We start from the raw sequence: 19,507 nt of genomic DNA, 5'->3' as shown, positions 1-19,507 counted from the left end.
CAACTCTACTTTCAAGGAGCTATGAACCTGCACTCTAAGATCTCTTTGTTCAGCATCACTCCCTAGGACCTTACCATGACAATTCCCAAAATGCAGCACGTCACATTTATTTAAATTAAACTCCATCTGCCACTTCTAAGTCCATTGGTCCATCTCATCAAGATCCTGTTGTAATCGGAGATAACCTTCTTCGCTGTCCACTACACCTCCAATTTTGGTGTCATCTGCAAACTTACTAACTATACCTCTTATGCTCGCATCCAAATCATTTATATAAATGATAAAAAATAGTGGATCCAGCACCGATCCTTGTGGAACTCCATTGGTCACAGGCCTCCAATCTGAAAAACAACCCTTCACCACCACCCTCTGTCTTCTACCTTTGACCCAGTTCTGTATCCAAATGGCTAGTTCTCCCTGTATTCTATGAGATCTAATCTTGCTAACCAGTCTCCCATGGGGAACCTTGTCAAACGCCTTACTGAACTCTATATAGATCACATCTGCCGCTCTGCCCTCATCAATTCTCTTTGTTACTTCTTCAAAAAACTCAATCAAGTTTGTGAGACATGATTTCCCTCACACAAAGCCATGTTGGCAATTCCTGATCAGTCCTTGCCTTTCCAAATACATGTACATCCTGTCTCTCAGGATTCCCTCCAACAACTTGCCTACCATTGACGTCAGGCTCACTGGTCTATGGTTCCTTGGCTTGTGCTTACCACTTTTCTTAAACAGTGGCACCACGTTAGCCAATCTCCAGTCTTCCAGCATCTCACTTGTGACTATTGATGATACAAATATCTCAACCAGATGCCCCGCAACCACTTCTCTAGCTTCCCACAGAGTCTAGGGTACCTGATCAGGTCCTGGGGATTTAACCCACTTTTATGCATTTCATGACATCCAGCACTTCCTCTCTGTAATATGGACATTTTTCAAGATGTCACCATCTATTATCCGACATTCTATCTCTTCCATGTCCTTTTCCACAGTAAATACAGATGCAAGATATTTGTGTACCTAATTACCCTTTTGTCCTTAATGTATTTGTAAAATCCTTTGGATTCTCCTTTACTCTATTTGCCAAAGCTATCTCATGTCCCCTTTTTGCCCTCCTGATTTCCCTCTTAAGTATACTCCTATTGCCTTTATACTCTTCTAAGGATTCACTCGATTTATCCTGTCTATACCTGACATATGCTTCCTTCTTTTTCATAAACAAACCCTCAGTTTCTTTAGTCATCCAGCATTCCCCGTACCTACCAGCTTTTCCTTTCGCCCTTACAGGAACATACTGTCTCTGCACTCTTGTTATCTCATTTCTGAAGGCTTCCCATTTTCCAGTGAACATCTGCCCCAATCAGCTTTTGAACATTCTTGACTAATTTTGTCAAAATTGGCCTTTCTCTAATTTAGAACTCTAACTTTTAGATCTGGTCTATCCTTCTCTATCACTATTTTAAAACTAATGGAATTAAGGTCGCTGGTTGCAAAGTGTTCCCCCACTGACACCTCAGTCACCTGCTCTGCCTTATTTCCCAAGTGCAGGTCAAATTTTGCACCTTCTCTAGTAGGTACATCCACATACTGAATCAGAAAATATTCTTGTACACACTTAAGTTCCTCTCCATCTAAACCCTGAACACTATTGCAGTCCCAGTCTATGTTTGGAAAGTTAAAATCCCCTCCCATAACTACCCTATTATTCTTACAGATAACGGAAATCTCCTTACAAATTTGTTTCTCAATTTCCCTCTGGCTATTAGGGGGGGTCTATAATACAATCCAAATAAGGTGATCATCCCTTCCTTATTTCTCAGTTCCACCCAAATAACCTCCCTGCATATATTTCTGGGAATACCCTCCCTCAGTACAGCTGTAATGCTATCCCTTATCAAAAACGCCACTCCCCCATCTCTCTTGCTTCCCTTTCTGTGCTTCCTGTAGCATTTGTATCCTGGAACATTAAGCAAAAAATATTCATTTAGCACTTCCCGTCTCCTCGGACTCATGCATAACTTCCCACTACTATCCTTGATTAGGCCTAATCTCACTCTAGTCATTCTTTTATTCTTGAAAGCTTTAGGGTTTTCCTTGATTCTATCTGCCAACGACTTCTCATGTCCCTTCTTGGCTCCTCTTAGCTCTCTCTTTCGGCCTTTCCTAGCTAACATGCAACTCTGAAGCGTCCTAACTGAGGCTTCACATCTCATCCTAACATAAGTTGTTTTCTTCTTCCTTTTGACAAGAGATTCAACTTCTTTAGTAAACCACGGCTCCCTCGCTGTCTGACGGGTGTATACTTATCAGGGATATGCAGTAGCTATTCCTTGAATAAGCTCCACATTTTCATTGTGCCTATCCCCTGCAGTTTTTTTTTCCCCCATTCTATGCATCCTAAATTTTGCCTAATTGCATCATAATTGCCCTTTCCCCAGTTAGAACTCTTGCCCTGTGGTATACACCTGTCCCTTAGTGCGTTTTGAGAAGATTTGCAACTCAGGTTGAGGTTCTGGATATAGGTTGCTTGCTGAGTGTTTTCTGACGTTTTGTCACAATTCTAGGTAACATCATCAGTGAGCCTCAAGATAAAGCACTGGTGGTATAGCTATGACTTCAAATGATGCTGACAGGAAATCAATGTTGGAGGTACCTCAGTCCCTACATTTCTCTCCTTGCAATCCGTGTAGATAAGATTAGGAACAAAAGGGTGGATGAGCAATCTGATCACAGCATTATGATTCAAGAGATCATTCTAGCTGTGGAAACAGGAGGACTGTCATCACTATTGGGAACAAAAAATGATACTGTTCTCTGCAGCTAAAAGTATATGTCTACCAAGCAGTATTGTATTGCCTGCTTAGTGCCATGGTTGAGGACAGCTCCTCAGGGGTAGCAAGAACCTTGGAATGGAAATTAAAAGAACCAGATCTTGTGGTAAATGTGGGCATCAATGACAAAGGTAGGACTCAGGATGTAACTTTGTTTGAGGAGCTTGAGCACCCAAGGACTTCAGTAAAAAGCAAAGAAAGGTATTAACTTGAGGTTATTACTTGAACCATCAGCAAAGTGGCATAGGGTAAATACAATCAGAAAGTTGAATGTTTGGCTTAAAGACTGGGTGAAGAAATGAATTTCAATTCATGGGGTACTGACACCAGTACTATGGAAAGAAAAAGATGGTTGCAATGAGACCACCTTCACCTGAACAATATTGGGATTAAAGTTATGCTTATGAAATAACGAGGGCTTTACAAAGAGCTTTGAATGAAATTGTGGGTATGGGAAATAAAGTGCATTAAAAAAATATAGTGGAGGTACTAATATGGGTAATGATAACCAGAAGATAACAGAAAAGGACAGAGCAAGCAAACATAATAACAGCAATACCTGTAAATAGGGTACCAGTTGGGAAAAATAGTCAAAACGTATTTAAATGCTCTCTATCTGAGCAGCATTTGAAACAAAATAGATTAATTGATGGCACAAATAGAAACAAACAGGCATCATGGGTGGCATGGTGGCTCAGTGGTTAGTACTGCTGCCTCTCAGCGCCAGGGACTATGGTTCGATTCTAGCCTTGGGCTGCTCCAGTTTCCTCCCACACTCCAAAGATGTGAATTGGCCATGCTAAATTGCCTATTATGTTCAGGGATGTGTAGTCTAGGTGCATTAGTCAGGGGAAATGTAGAGTAATAGGGGAGGGGAACGGGTCTGGGTAGGATACTTTTCGGAGGGTCAGTGTGGACTTGCTGGGCCAAATGGCCTGTTCCCTACTGTAGGGATTCTACGATATTCTGACAGAGATGTGGTTTGATGCTAACCAAAGCTTGAATATTCAGGAGTATTTGAAATTTCAGAAGGAAAAGCAAAAAGATGGAGGAGATGGGTAGCTTTGTTCGTAAAGAATAATATAAATATAATTCTGAAGAATGATTTTGGCCCACGTCAAGATATAAATCAGTTTGGCTGAAGACAAGAAAAATAGCAAGAGAATAAAATTACTGGTGGCATTCTGTCAGTACATTCTTGGACAAAGCATAAATCAAGAAATAATGGGGGCTTATAAGAAAGATGGACAATAGTTCTTGGATTTTTCAGTTTCCTGTAGATTAAACAAATCAAATTCATAATGGTAACCTTGAGAATGAGCATATAGAATATTTCAGGGCAGTTTCTTACTGAAATTCATAGAACCAATCAGAAAATGGGCTATTATATATCTGTTAATTTGTAATGGAGCAAGGTTAATTAACATTTTCATCGCAAAGGACTCTCGAGGCAAAAATGATCACAACATGAAGGGATTTCAAATTCAGTTTGAGAATGAGAAACATGGAACTCAAACAAGCATCCTAATTAAATGCAATTACAAAGGTATGAAGACAGAGTTAGACTGAGGAAGTAAAATGGTAGATAAGCAGAGGAAAACATTGTGTAGCTCGCAACAAGATTATGTCTTTGAACAATTCTATGATCTCTGCCTGAGGAGGTTGAGTATCCTATCAATTTGAAAGATAAGGCATGCTAACATTATGATAAGACTTAAGGTTGAAAACACTTTAGAAACCAGAAGAACATGAATTCTAAAAACATTACAATTTTGGGACTTTACAAAATAGTTATGCTGTAAAATGCCTCCTTCACCTTGAGAGACTCAATTTCCTGATGGGGAATGATTTGGAGTTGCCGGTGTTGGACTGGGATGCATAAAGTTAAAAATCACACAACATCAGGTTATAGTCCAACAGGTTGAATTGGAAGCACTAGCTTTTGGAGTGCCGCTCCTTCGACACAACCTCCTGATGAAGGAGCAGTGCTCCGAAAGCTAGTACTTCCAATTAAACCTGTTGGACTAGAATCTGGTGTTGTCTGATTTTTAACTCTGGGGTGGGGAATGGCAGCCATACTAAACCTCTATTCGGAGACAGGGCAACCAAATTATGTGGGCCTAAGAAACCAACCCAAACTAAACCTCCTGAAAATTAAGTGACAGTTTTCACGCTTTGACAGTGACGGGACGCTGTGTTCATGTAATACAGAATAGTGATCTATGTATTTCCAAACCATTGAATTATATTTTGTGGCCATGTTGAAATTGCCAATGTTGGAGTTAAGACTTGCCAATGTAGATGATCCTTCAGCAACCAACTTGAAATAACAAGACACTACTTTCCCAACTGTCAAGAGATGGCTTTATAAATACTCAAATCGTGCTTTGATAAAGGAGTAGCATAGAAACATAGAAAATAGGTGCAGTAGGTCATTCGGGACTTCAAGGCTGTACACCATTCAATATGATCATGGCTCATCATTCAATCTCAATATCCCATTCCTGCCTTCTCCCCACACCCCTTAATCCCTTTAGCCGCAAAAGGCCATGCCCAGATCTCTCTTGAATACATCTGAAGAACAGGCTCAACAGGTTCACAATTCTCAGTGAAGTAGTCCTTCCTCATCTCAGTCCTGAATGGCTTACCCCTTGCTCTTAGACTGTGACCCCTTGTTCTGTTTATCCACATTTTATTGCATTTGCCAAGTATTTGGTCAATCAGCCAGTCTATCCAAGTCACCCTGCAGCCTCTTAAAATTCTCCTCACAGCACATACTGCCACCCAGCTGAATGTCATCTGCAAATTTGGAGATACGGTATTTAATTCCTTCATCCAAATCGTTAATGTATATTATGAACAGCTGAGGTCCCAGCACGGAACCCTTTAGCACTCCACTCATCACTGACTGCCACGCTGAAAAGGACCTGTTTATTCCATCTCCGTTTCCTGTCTGCAAACCAGTTCTCTATCCATGTCAATACATTACCTCTGATACCATGAGCTTTAATTTTCCTATTAATCTCTTGTGTGGAACTTTATCAAAAACCTTTCAACAGTCCAGATACATAACTATTGATTCACCACTGTTTACTCTACTGGTCACATGCTCAAAAAGTTTCCAGAGGATTTGTCAAACATGATTTCTCTTTAGTGAATCCCAAGCTGACTAGGACCAAGTCTGTCGCTGATTTCCAAATGCTCAGTTATTACATCCTTAATGATTGAGTTCAGCATTTTCCCCACTATCAATGTCAGGTTAACGGGCCTATAATTCCTCATTTTTTCTCTCTCCCCTTTTTTAAAAAAAAAGGTGGGATTATATTAGCACCCTCCAGTCCATTGGAACTCTTCCAGAGTCTACAGAATGCTGGAAAATGATCACCATTGCATCTGCTATTTTTAGGGCCACTTCCTTAAGTACTCTGGGATGGAGAGCATTAGACCCTTGGAATTTATCGATTTTAATCCTATCAATATTCCTAATAATCCTGACTAATAAGGATTGCCTTCAGTTACTCCTTTGTGCTTTACCCTCTGTCCTTTGGCATTTCCTGAAGATGAGTGGAGAGAAGTCCAAAGTATTTCCTCCGGGTGCTCCGGTTTCCTCCCACAGTCCAAAGATGTGCGGGTCAGGTGAATTGGCCAGGCTAAATTGCCCGTAGTGTTAGGTAGGGGGTAAATGTAGGGGTATGGGTGGGTTGCGCTTCGGCGGGTCGGTGTGGACTTGTTGGGCCGAAGGGCCTGTTTCCACACTGTAAGTAATCTAATCTAATCTATTTGTTTAGCTGGGCTGCTATCTCTTCGTTGTTCACTATGAATTCACCTGATCCTAATTGCAAGGGACCTACATTTGTCTTCACCAGTCTTCTTCTCTTCATATAGCTGTAGACAAAGTTACAAATCACGCAACACCAACAAGTATATTTGGAGGCACTAGCTTCTTCATCAAAAGTTTCAATCACCTGTGCCACTAAATAAACCTTTGGACTATAACCTGGTGTTGCGTGATTTTTAAAAAACTTTGTCCACTCCAGTTCAACACCGGCATCTCTATATCTGTAGAAGCTTTTGCAGTCAGTTTTTATGTATTCCACAAGCTTACTTTCATATTCTATTTTCTCTTTCCAAATTAAACATTTTATTGTCCTCTGCTGAATTTTAAATTTCTCCCTGTCCTCAGGTTTACTGCTTTTTCTAGCCAATTTATATGCATTCCCTTTGGTTTAATACTATTCCTGATTTCCCTTGTTACCCACGTTGTGTCACCATCCCTGTTTTACTCTTATGCCAGTCAGAGACGTACAATTGTTGAAATTCATCCACGTTTTTTTTTAAATGTCTGCCATTGCCTATCCACCATTAACCCCTTAACTACCCTTGCCCAGTTTATCCAAGCCAATCTATGCCTTACACCAAAGTTAGGTTCAAGTTCAGGACCCTAGATTCAGATTTAATTGTGTCACTCTCCATCTTAATGAAGAATTCTACCATCATGTGGTCACTGTTCCTCAAAAGCTCTCACACACAAGCCAATACTAGGTTAGCTTGCTCTCTCGTTGGTTCTTCGGCATTTTGGTTGAGGAAACCAACCCTCATACATTCCAAGAAATCCTCCTCCATCGTATTGCTACCAGTTTGGTTAGTCCAATCAACATGTAGATTGAAGTCACCTATACTAACTGTGGTACACTTACTGCATGCACCTCTAATTTCCAGCGTGATACAGTCCCCAACATCACAACTCCTGTTTGATGGTCTGTATACAATTCCCAATGTCTTTTTCCCTTTGGTGCTCCGCAGCCCCACCCATATTGATTCCATATTGTCCAGGCTAATGACCTAACTTACTATTGTCTTAATCTCCTCCTTAACCAGCAAGAGCTGAAAATATGTTGCTGGTTAAAACACAGCAGGTCAGGCAGCATCCAAGGAACAGGAAATTCGACGTTTCGGGCCAGAGCCCTTCATCAGGAATGGAGGAAGACAGCTTCTTCAAGGAAGGCATCCTTGCAAGAGGATTCGCAGTAGGTTAAAATCTTCGAGTAAAAAGTGAGGTCTGCAAATGCTGGAGATCAGAGCTGAAAATGTGTTGCTGGCTAAAACACAGCAGGTCAGGCAGCATCCAAGGAACAGGAAATTCGACGTTTCGGGCCAGAGCCCTTCATCAGGAATCCTTGGATGCTGCCTGACCTGCTGTGTTTTAACCAGCAACACATTTTCAGCTCTGATCTCCAGCATCTGCAGACCTCACTTTTTACTCCTTAACCAGCAACCCTACCTCCACGTCCCTTTCCTTTTTGTCTGTCTTTCCTGAAAATTTAATAACCTTGGACGTTGAGCTCCCATCCGTGGTCACCCTGGAGCCAGGTCTCTGCGATCCCAATTACATCATATCCATTAATAACTGTCCATGCAGTTAATTCATCCACCTTACTACAAATGCTCTTCGCATTGAGACACAGAGTCAAATAAGATGGTGAAACAATTTCTTCAATAATTCTCTCTACTAAGAATAATAATGATAATTTTCAATTTCAATGAACTGTGAATGAGATCAATGTCAATATCAATATCATGATGTGGGAGGTGCTAGTGTTGGACTGCGGAGGACAAAGTCAAAAGTCACACAACACCGGGTTGTCGTCCAACAGGTTTGTTTGAAATCACAAGCATTCAGAGCACTGCCCCTTTGTTAGGCACTTCACTTGATGAAGGGGTAGCGCTTAGAAAGCTTGCGATTTCAAACAAACCTGTTGGATTGTAAGCCGGTGTCATTTGACTTTTGATTAGATTCTCAACAGTGTGAAAACAGGCCCTTCGGCCCAGCAAGTCCACACCAACCCTCCGAAGAGTAACCCACCCAGACTCATTTCCCTCTGGCTAATGCACCTAACACAAGAGGCAATTTAGCATGACCAATTCACCTGATCTGCACATCTTTGGAATGTGGGAGGAAACTGGAGCAGCTGGAGTAAATCCATGCAGACACGGGGAGAATGTGCAAACTCCACACAGACAGTTGACCGTGACAGGAATCGAACCCGGGTCTCTGGTGCTATGAGGCAACAGTGCTAATCACTGAGCCACTGTGCCGCTCCAACAATGTCAATGTCATTTTTGTTAATTTCAGTCACTGCAACCAATTTCAGCAGCACTTCATTCAAAAGATGGATTTGGTTAAAGAAACCTTGTTTGATAATCATCTCCTCACTGATGTGAAATGAAATATCCTACACCTGACCCTACTTTAAACAAAGCCCAATTCTGAAGAGACCCAGGATAGTGGTGTTAGTTGTATAATAAGGTTATAGATCTCTGTACATTCAAGATATAACAAAGTAGAATTTAGTTTGGAAAAAAATCTCTCCATCATATATTTCAAACTTTTCAATTGCCTTTCACTGTTCTACTACCTTCCCCGAACTCCCCATTATCCAACTTGGCACTGTTTAGCTGAAAATTCCTTGAGGGGAAATTCACAACTACCCATTTATTTTGATTATAACAGAGCAAAGCCAAGGCAAACAATTATTTCCTCATATAGTAACGGTCACTTCTCTTCAAAAACATATATTTGAATATAAAGTGCTTAGGAATTTCCTGAAAACGTGGTAAAGTTTGCTTCAATGGTACACGGTGCTTTGTAGTCGCTGGCATCAGAACAGTTATAGGGAAAAAGCTCTATATTTATATGGTACTACTGAAACTGACATCCCAAACTTGAATATTACAGAGCTTTATTCTTTTATTTAATTTTACTGTACGGTAAGGTGATGACAGAACTATTTTTATGGATGCAACTTTGAAATTAATTTACTAAACACTGCAAAAAACATGATACTGCCAGCAGTGTTTTGGGATAGTCTCCCTTGTTTGCTTCAGTTTTGGAATTAACTAAAGTTAAGACTGCATTGTCCTCCCCATCATGTATACCTACTTCCCAATATAGTGCACTTCCACAACTGTCTCAAACCAATCAACGCTGAAGTCCTCATCCCTGCATTACATCATGTTCTTTACCCTCTATAAACTAAACACAAACCAGCATCCACATTCCAATGCATCAAGTCCAAATAATCCATTATTCCATGTCTGGTGACCTGCATTGCTCCAGCAACACCTTTGTTTGAAAATTCTTATCCATGCTTTTTAATATGTTTCTGTAACCTTCCCTAGTCCTACTGTCTCCAATTTTAGCCTGATGACTATTCTTTATTAGAGCCAGTAGCCTTTAGCTGCCTAGGTCCTGCGCTCTTGAAATGTCTCCCTACCCCCCTCACTGTCTGTTTCTTCTCCTTTAAAGGACTCCATGAAACATAACACTTTGACCAAAATTTTGGTTACTTGTTCTGATATACAGCTCGGTGTCAACATTTGTCTGATAAAATGCCCGTGGGATATTAATGAAAGTTATCAGTTTTTGACTATTTAATATCAACATCAGTTGGAGGGTTGGATTGCTTGTTTAAACTGCTACTCTGCTTTATCTGGCTGACCATCAGCAAAACTTGCAGCATTTATACTGTGCTAAAGATCCTTTAAATTGGTATCACTGCATTCTAGTCACTCAAGTCAATTATACACACTGACCTTGGTCAGATGGGTATAGGTCAATTTTCAATTTTATGAATGAGCAAAATGATCAAATAAAATTTTAATTCAGATAAGGTGGTGTTCCTCCAGCCTGCCTTCACATATGCACGGTTATGCAATTTCAACTCGCCTTTAGCATTCCTACTTTATTGTAATTTGAACAGGGGCAAAGGAAACACAAAACTGAATTAATGAAAATATAATGGTAAAAGATAGCAGTAGGTTATGGTTTCATAAATTAAGACTTTGGACAGGAATCTCAACCCCCTGAAATGGATAAGTGTTGATGGAATTTTACTTTTTTTAAAAAATGTTAGGGAATTCATGAATGATCTCCACTTTTTTCGCACCTGCTTTGAACTAGTTTTTACCTCTTAAAGGATAGTAGGAAAGAAAAGAATGTTGGATCATTAGCCAAGTAAATAGCTCTTTTTGGTAAGCAATAATAACTAAGAAAACAGTAAAGGTCAGTATAATTCAGTTCCTGCACATTATCCTTCCAAGATCTGACAAATTCTCAAAGATATTTACTTAAAAGCCAAATTTTGGGCATTCATTTATTTAATCTTGTCAAAGTCAGAGAAATTTACAGTACATAAAAAGACCCTTCAGCCCATCATGTCTGCACCATTCAAAAACGAACACCTAACTATTTTTATCCCATTTTCTAGCATTTGGCTCATAAACATGTATGCCTTGACAGTGCACTTGCACATCTGAATACAATTAAATGTTATATGGGTATCTGGTCTGTACCACACTTACAGGCAGTGAGTTCCACGTTCCCACTACCCTCTGGGGAAAAATGTTTTTCATTACATCCTTTCTAAACCTTACACTCTTTGTCTCAAATCTGTGCCAACGGTCGTAGATCCTGTTACCAAGGGGAAAAGTTCTTCTGTCTACCCTACATGTGCCCTGCAATTTTATACATCCCAATCACGCCCCTGCTCTTGTCTGCCCGAAGAGAAACAACTCCAGTCTGTTGAACCTCTCTCTTTGTGGCTGAAACTCTCCAGCATAAGCAACAACCAGGTAAATCTACTCTGCACCCTTTCTAGTACATCTTGAATTTATTTATTTTTAATTTTCAGTTCAAAACTCTCCATACTGAGTGTGCTTACTTTAAGCATAAACAATTGACAGAAGCATCTGTTGCATCTCCAAAATGGCAAAACAAATTATATTTTCAATTAAATGCTTAAACCATTAACATTAAATAGAATAAGTTAATCCATCTGTAGCATTGTAATGAGTGAAAGCAGAAAAATCCAAATTTAATGAAATTTAAGATCATAATTTCTGATAAATAGTTTGGACACTTGATGCCCCCAACATTTTCCACATAAGCATACAATTTATGGAATGGGTATCAGACTGAACGGGGAACATAGAATTACATTTTATGAAAAAGAGTGGACCAGGTCAACACATTTTTTTGTTTAAGATACTTTTAGATTTTCAGAGAGATTTTATTAATTTTCATCAATTTCTTTATTACATGATGCTGACATTGAGAAACGTTACCATCTGTATTTGTGTTCACACATGCAGTGACCAGACTCAGACATTATCAATATCCTAAATATTTATTACCCATCCATTAAACTTAAACTCTCAACACAATATATGAACTGGCACAAGACGACAGGCATAAGTTCGCAAAAGCTTTTTTCTCCTCAAAATAACTGACACACACTTCTCGAATCAGAAAGCCACTATTGTAAATACACTTTGAGGACTGGTGAAATCACAGCTACTGTAATTCCACTGCGTGTACCAAACTCTGGAGGATTTTAACCAGATCAATTTTTTTCCTTCCCCCAGTTATTCCACCTGTTTTGACTGCATTTCTAATTGAAATTTCAGATCTATATTTAACAACTTATCTCGCATCAATTGCATTTGTATCAAAAGCTCGACTGCCTTTTACATACAAGTATTTCTTGATTTCACTGCTGAAAGATCTGGTACCACTGTTAAGATCATCTTGCCTAAACTGAGACTTACCAGCATTAATTATTGAATTATTTTTTTTTAATTATAACAATGGCTACACTTGCCAAGTAATTAACTGAGTATAAAGAACTTTGGAATATACTAAGGCCATAGAAAGAATTTTGAATATGCATGCTGCTTATTACTGTGTGGGATATTAGTATGTGCAAAATGGTTGCCATGTTTAACTCGAAAAGATTTCCAGGATGCCAGTTAGCCGAGTATTCCTTATTGACAGATTTAAAGTTGCTCTGTACACTTTCACAGTTTCTGTCCACTGCACCACACCCATACTTCAACTGGCCTCGCTTAGAGTCATGGAGCTGTCCAGCACGGAAACAACCCTTCGGTCCAACTTGCTCATGCTGACCAGACATCCTAAATTATATCTCATCCCATTTGCCAGCACCCAGCCCACATCGCTCTAAACCCTTTCTATTCATATACCCATCCTGACACCTTTTAAATGTTGTAATTGTACTCGCCTCCACCACTTTCTCTGGCAGCTCATTCTATATGGAGAAAGACTGCAGATGCTGGAGATCAGAGCTGAAAATGTGTTGCTGGAAAAGCGCAGCAGGTCAGGCAGCATCCAAGGAACAGGAGAATCGATGTTTCGGGCATAAAGAAGAAGGGCTTATTTTTAGCTCATTCTACATACATACCAACCTCTGCATGAAAAAGGTGCCCTTCAGGTCCCTTTTAAATCTTTCCCCTCTCACCTTAAACCTATGCCCTCTAGTTTTACATTTCCCCACCCCCAGGAAAAGAGCGTGGTTATTTACCATATCCATGCCTCTTATGATTTTATAAACCTCTATAAGGTTACCCCTCAGCATCAGATGCTCCAGGGAAAATATCCCCAGCCTATTTAGCCTCTCTCTATAGTTCAAACCCTCCAACCCGAACAACATCCTTCTAAATCTTTTCTGAACCTTTTCAAGTTTCACAACATCCTTCCTACAGGAGAGAGACCAGAACTGAATGCAGTATTCCAAAAGTGGCCTAATCAATGTCCTGTACAGCCGCAACATGACCTCCCAACTCCTGTACTCAATATACTGACCAATAAATCCTCTGGCCTGGCACTCACTCACCACTCACTTCCTCACCAAATTCATCCCCCCACCTCTGTTATCCCTTAGCCTAGATCTCCATAGGCCTAGCAGATATAGCGATCACTGCCACTTGTCTTCCCATAGGTTGCTACCCCCTCAATCACAGACTGCTGTTTTCTGTTGCTTTTTTTTTCTGATCAGGACAACTGCATCTCTATGAAATATTACCAAATCACTCACAAGCACTCTACATTTACTATAATGAGTTTCCATTCACTCATTCATAAAACTGCATTTTTTGTCGTACATTTTACTCTTCTAAGATAAGCTAAATTAAATATGCCTTCCAACCCATTACTGTTTCTTTATACCCCACGCTGTAAATAGTTTAGACCTGTTTCTGTATCAAAGGCTACCCCTGAATAAATGTTAATACTGTAACCTACTCAGAACAATGCCAGCACACATCATCATGTCTCCATATCTCACTCCAAATTATGAAAAGATTAACCATCTCTCGGGACCTGGATCGCAGACCATTCAACAGTTTCCTCCACTAGTATGTACTTTTAAAATACATATTAAAAAGTATCAAAACATCATTTCCATGAAACTGCATGAATGTAAGGCTAAGAACGGTCAAAACCAACAATCGTAAATGAAATCTCACAACCCAGCAACAGATCAGTTTAATATCCTCCATACCTTTCTTTAGAACATGTATAATTTCTCATTATTTCGAACATAAAGGTGTAGTATTTTTACTAACATTACTAACTTTGAAGACAAAAGGACCAACACCTTTTACTTATTCAAACTCAGACCAGACAGACATTCTAATCCCATCAGGAGTAACAGCCAGCATTTAGCAAGCGCTTAACTATCTCCTGCTTTCCCAGGACAGATATCATGCAAATGTGTGGACAATAGATACAACTATGTGACACCGTAGTGCTAAAATTTAAATGTACAAAAGAGGCCACTGTAAAACTGTACTTTGGATTCCCTCGCCATCTCAAACTGTGTACTGAGGATGCTCAATAAAGAGGCTACTTTCTCCACTCGCCGATCTTGGTTGTTATTGAACACGATCCCATAATCTCACAAGTGAACTTATCAGCAGCGAAAATAGAACTGCAACAGCTTGTGATTGGAAAAGGAATGCCCTACTGATTCAGTTATTTCCACATGCAGGGGTGACATTCCTCAGACTGACCACCTGCAATTTTCTCAGGCACATTGAGGCTTCTGGGAAACAAGTTCAACCCTTACCCTTATGCATTGCGAATACTGGTGGTGGAAACAGATTTGATAATAACTTGCAAAAGGACATTGGATAAATATTTCAAGGCAGGAACGTCATAGAGTCATATAGCACAGAATCAGACCTTTTGGCCCAACCAATCCACGCCAAACATAATTCCAAAATAAACTTGTCCCACCTGCCTGGCCCATATCCTTCCAAACCTTTCCTATTCACATACTTATCCAAATATCTTTTAAATGTCGTAACTGCACCCACACCCACCAGCTCCTCAGAAGCCCACTCCACATACAAATCACCTGCTGTGTAAAACATCAGACTCTCATGTCTTTTTTAAAATCTCCTTCCTCTCATCTTAAAAATGTGCCTGCTAGTCATGAACTACCCCATCCTAGGGAAAACTCATATCTATACCTTTATTTATACTTTAAATTTCTGTAACGTTGCCCCTCAACCTCCTACACTCCAGTGAAAAAAGACCCAGCTTTTCTTGATAACTCAAACCTTCCGTACCTGGCAAGATTCTGATAAATTTCTTCTGAACCCTTTTCAGCTTAATAATATCCTTCCAATAATGGTACAACCAGAACTGGACACAGTATTCCAGAAAAGGCCTCACCAATGTCCTGTACAACTTCAACATGACTTCCCAACTCCTATACTCAGAGGACTGAACAATGAAGGCAAACGGAATCCCCAGGTCCCCCTACTCCAGAACATCACCAAACATACAAGCCCTGCCCTGGTTTGCTGCACCAAAATGCAACACCTTGCATCCATCCAGATCGAACTCCATCTGCCATGTTTTAGCTCTTCTAAACAGAAGAGGTTGTGGGCTTGAAAGATGTTCCCCGAGGATCTTTGCTGAATTCTCGCAGTGCATCCCACTGATAACGCACCCTGCCGCTACTGAGCGCAGGAGGTGGACAGAGTGGATGCCCATGGATTTATTTATTCATTCATTTTGTGAAATGTGAGTGTCGCTACCTGCCAGCATTTATTACCCATCGCTAGTTGCTCTTGAGAAGGTGGTGGCAAGCTGCCATCTTGAACGGCAGCAGCCCACCTGCTGTGGGTTGCGAATTCCAGGCTTTTCACCCAGCAACAGTAAAGTAATGGGAATATATTTCCAAGTCAGAATGGTTAGTGGTTTGGAGATGAACTTGAAAGTGGTGACGTTCCCACATATCTACTGCCTTTACCTTTCCAGATGAAAGCTGGTGTGTGTTTGAAAGGCATTATCTCAGGATCTATGGTGAATTTCTGTAGTACATCTTGTAGGTAGTAACACTGTTGCTCCTGAGCATCGGTGGTGGAGGGAAGGGATGTTGATGGACGTAGTACCAATCAAGCAGGCTGCTTCGCCCTGAATGGTGTCAAGCTTCTTGAGTGTTGTTGGGGCTGCACTTGTCCGGGCAAGTGGGGGATATTCCATCACACCTTGACCTGTGCCCTGCAGATGGAGGATAGGCCCAGGGAGCCAGGTGATGTGTTACTCGCTGTAGCATTCCTAGTGTCTGACCTGCTCACCACAGCCACTGTGCCCCTGTGTTGAGTCTCCGGTCAACTACTACCCCCAGTATGCCGACAGTGGAGCATTCAGCAATTACAAAACTACCTAATGCCAAGGAGAGGCAGCCAGGCTGTTTCCCACCAGTAACAGTCACAGCCCCGCAACTGTGTGATGCGAATGCCACGTGCTACCTTTCAGCCCAAGCCCAGAGAGTGGGGAATGATTAAGGCTATGTGACTAAATCAACAGCTTTTACAAAAAGCAAGCTGGACACAATGAACTCAATATGCTCCTTCTATGCTTAAAGATTGTACAATTGATGTTAGGCCACTTTTGGAACATTGTGTGCAATTCTGATCTCCATCCTACAGAAAGGATGTTGTGAAACTTGAAAGAGTTCAGAGAAGATTTGCAAGGGTGTTGCCAGGTTTGGAGGGTTTGAGCTATAGGGAGAAGGTCAATAGGCTGGGGCTGTTTTCCCTGGACATCAGAGGCTGAGGGGTGACCTTATAGAAATGTATAAGGTCATAAGGAGCATGGATAGGGTAAATAGTCAAGGTGTTTTCCATGGAGTGGGTGAGTCCAAAACTAGAGGGTACAGGTTTAGGGTGAGAGGGGAAAGACTTAAAAGTAACCAGAGGGGCAACTTTTACACTATAGGGTCATGCATGTATGGAATGAGCTGCCAGAGGAAGTGGTGGCAGCTGGTACAATTACAACATTTAAAAGGCATCTGGATGGGCATATGAATAGAAAGGGCTTACAGGGATATGGATCAAGCATGGGCAAGTAGGACTAGATTAACTTAAGACATCTGGTTAGCATGGATGAGTTGGACTGAAGGGTCTGTTTTCATGCTGTACATCTCTATGACTCTAAGTTAGTCAGAAATATATTTCTGTGGCATGCAAACCTTTTCGATTATGAACAATACCATTACTGGAAATATTTACAAGAAAATTTGTGTTTGTATTGTTATACTTAATCTTACAAATGGAGTGAAAAATAGCTTAACTTTAAAATACATTACTTTGGATCAAAGGCTTAGAAAGCAAGTAGTTCAATTTTGACAAAATATATTTATAATCACACCATATTGCATTCCAGATGTAAATACATTAAGATATAGTAGCTGCTGCAATTCTAACAAAAGATGATTAGTTTGTAATGGGTACACAAACTTTTAATTTATTTCATAATTTCATACATGTCCGAATTGCAGGACATTAAGGTTAATCTGCAAATTAATTTTAAAACCAACTAAAATCTGTGGTCACATTGGAAAAAACTCAATTAGTGAAACATTCTATTACAAAAGCACTAATTTGTAAAATGTGCATGGTCTGTAAAACATGAAGCTGCTAAGTTTTAAGTTTTAACCATGAGGTACTGACTGTGCTTATTTTCAAATTAACAAAAAAAGCAGCAAATTGTTAATGGTATGGTTATTAGTGAAATATTTAAAATTAGAAATACTGTCTTTCTTTAATTTGATCAAAAGTAGCAGCATCCATTTAAAGTCAGAAATCATATTAAAACAACCAACCTCGATCCTGTGACATAGGTGACTGACTCATGATAGGATGAGAACTAGCATCTGATTGGCTATTGGGAGGTTGAGCTGGCATTGGAGCTCCTGCATTGTGAAGAGATACAGACAATGCAACAGCATTTTAATTTATTAAACATTGAATAAAAGAAAAGAGACAATCTATAGTTTACTGATTCAAACTTGAGGAAACTGAAAATATCCATAATTTAAAAGCAAGTATACTGCAGTCTCTCTCTTTTGTTGATTACGGTGGAAAATTCATTTTATGAAGCCACAGTTTAAGAAATAAGTATGTCTTGGAAATCACCATTCAATTGCAACTTTGCATTGCTAAAAGTGATCCATGTCTTCTTCCATGGCAGAAAATGAACACAATACTAAATCACCATAGATGAATGAAGATTGAGAGTAAAGGATACAATACACGCACAGACAGCAGGGGACAATATTACTTTGGAATCAGAAAAAACAAATTTTAAAATTTTCAGTTAACAATAAATTTGGAAAGAGTGGGAAAGTAGAAACTAGGAAACGTTAACAAACTCGTAGAATGGACATTTACAACTAGCAAATGAATTTCAACACAGATACATGCGAAGCAAGAAAAATAAGGAAGTTGCATATTAAAGTCAAAGTGGGTTAGAAGAGCAAAGGGTTCTGGGAGTGAAATTACTTAAATTATGTAGCAACGCAGTTTGACAGGACCATAAAAAGCAAACAAAGCACAAGGGTTTATTTCTAGATGGACAGAACTGAAAAGTAAAGAAGTGGAGTTGTACTAAACAATTGTTGGACTATATCTTGTACATAATTATGATAAATGCAGTTTAAAAAGGTGTAGAGACATTAGAAAGTTTTCAAAAAATAATACAGGAGGATCCCAGGCTGCAGTGTACCTATTATGTAAGAATCAATCAGGTGGTGGACTTCTTCTTTCTGAAATATATGGGACAACTTGAAAAGAAGTATTAAAATTATGGAAGCTTTACAGAGACTGGACTCAGAACAATTCCACATTGGGAAGAACAAAACCCAGAATCCATTAATTAAAGATAGACATCAAGAAATCAACCAGGGAATTCAGAAATAAAACTTCTTCACCCTGAGATTGGTAAGAATATGAAACTCAAGTGTGGTTTTTGGTACCAACAGTGAGCCAGACCAGACTGCTGCTCTCCATCTCCAGATGCTACAGTCTGAAGCCAGGTCTTATAGGGACAGTGCTACTTCAGGCTATTCTTTAAGGCCATCTCAAAGTCTGCCTCACTAAAAATCAGCAGCCTTGCACCAACAATGCTGAAATCTTGTGTACGACCTAAGTAGCTAGAGCCTAGAAAACATGGCTACAAACTGCACCATCTGAGCAAGGAAAGCAGCACAGCGGGTCACTGATGGGCAACAGACTGGCAGAATTGAGAAGACAAATCCTGTGCAGAAGCACGAAGATAAGCAAAAGCATAGAGTAGCCAGTCAGTAGGTTGATTAGTTTTCATTTATATGTACAATAACAGACTACATTTATAAAGTTTGAAACATTTACTTTCTGTTGGCTATAATTTTTTTTTGCTTTATGGCAAAGCCAACAGTGTAATAGTCAATTACAGTTGGAAGGTAGTTTGACAAATGGAGGACTGGAAGTTGCATATGCTTGTATGCAGTCAGGTAAGTGGCTCAGGGAAGAGTCTTAATCAG

At 39.9% G+C, this 19,507-nt stretch overlaps 1 protein-coding gene across 12 annotated transcripts in view; it reads right to left on the bottom strand.

The window, feature by feature from the left end:
- The window catches only part of arid1b (AT-rich interactive domain 1B), a 609,086-nt gene that overhangs the window by 171,045 nt on the left and 418,534 nt on the right, over positions 1 to 19,507 (bottom strand). For 9 of the 12 annotated variants that reach the window (XM_060831573.1, XM_060831574.1, XM_060831575.1 and 6 more), the window contains exon 6: positions 17,810 to 17,899. The exons of the other annotated variants lie outside the window; for them this stretch is intronic. In XM_060831573.1, coding sequence (XP_060687556.1) covers positions 17,810 to 17,899 — 90 coding nt within the window. The remainder of the gene's footprint in view (positions 1 to 17,809; positions 17,900 to 19,507) is intronic. 12 annotated transcript variants of the gene reach the window in all.

This window comes from Hemiscyllium ocellatum, chromosome 10, assembly GCF_020745735.1.
Source record: "Hemiscyllium ocellatum isolate sHemOce1 chromosome 10, sHemOce1.pat.X.cur, whole genome shotgun sequence".
NCBI lineage: Eukaryota > Metazoa > Chordata > Chondrichthyes > Orectolobiformes > Hemiscylliidae > Hemiscyllium > Hemiscyllium ocellatum.
Note: the sequence above shows the minus strand (reverse complement) of the source record. Positions and strands in the feature narration are given on the sequence as shown.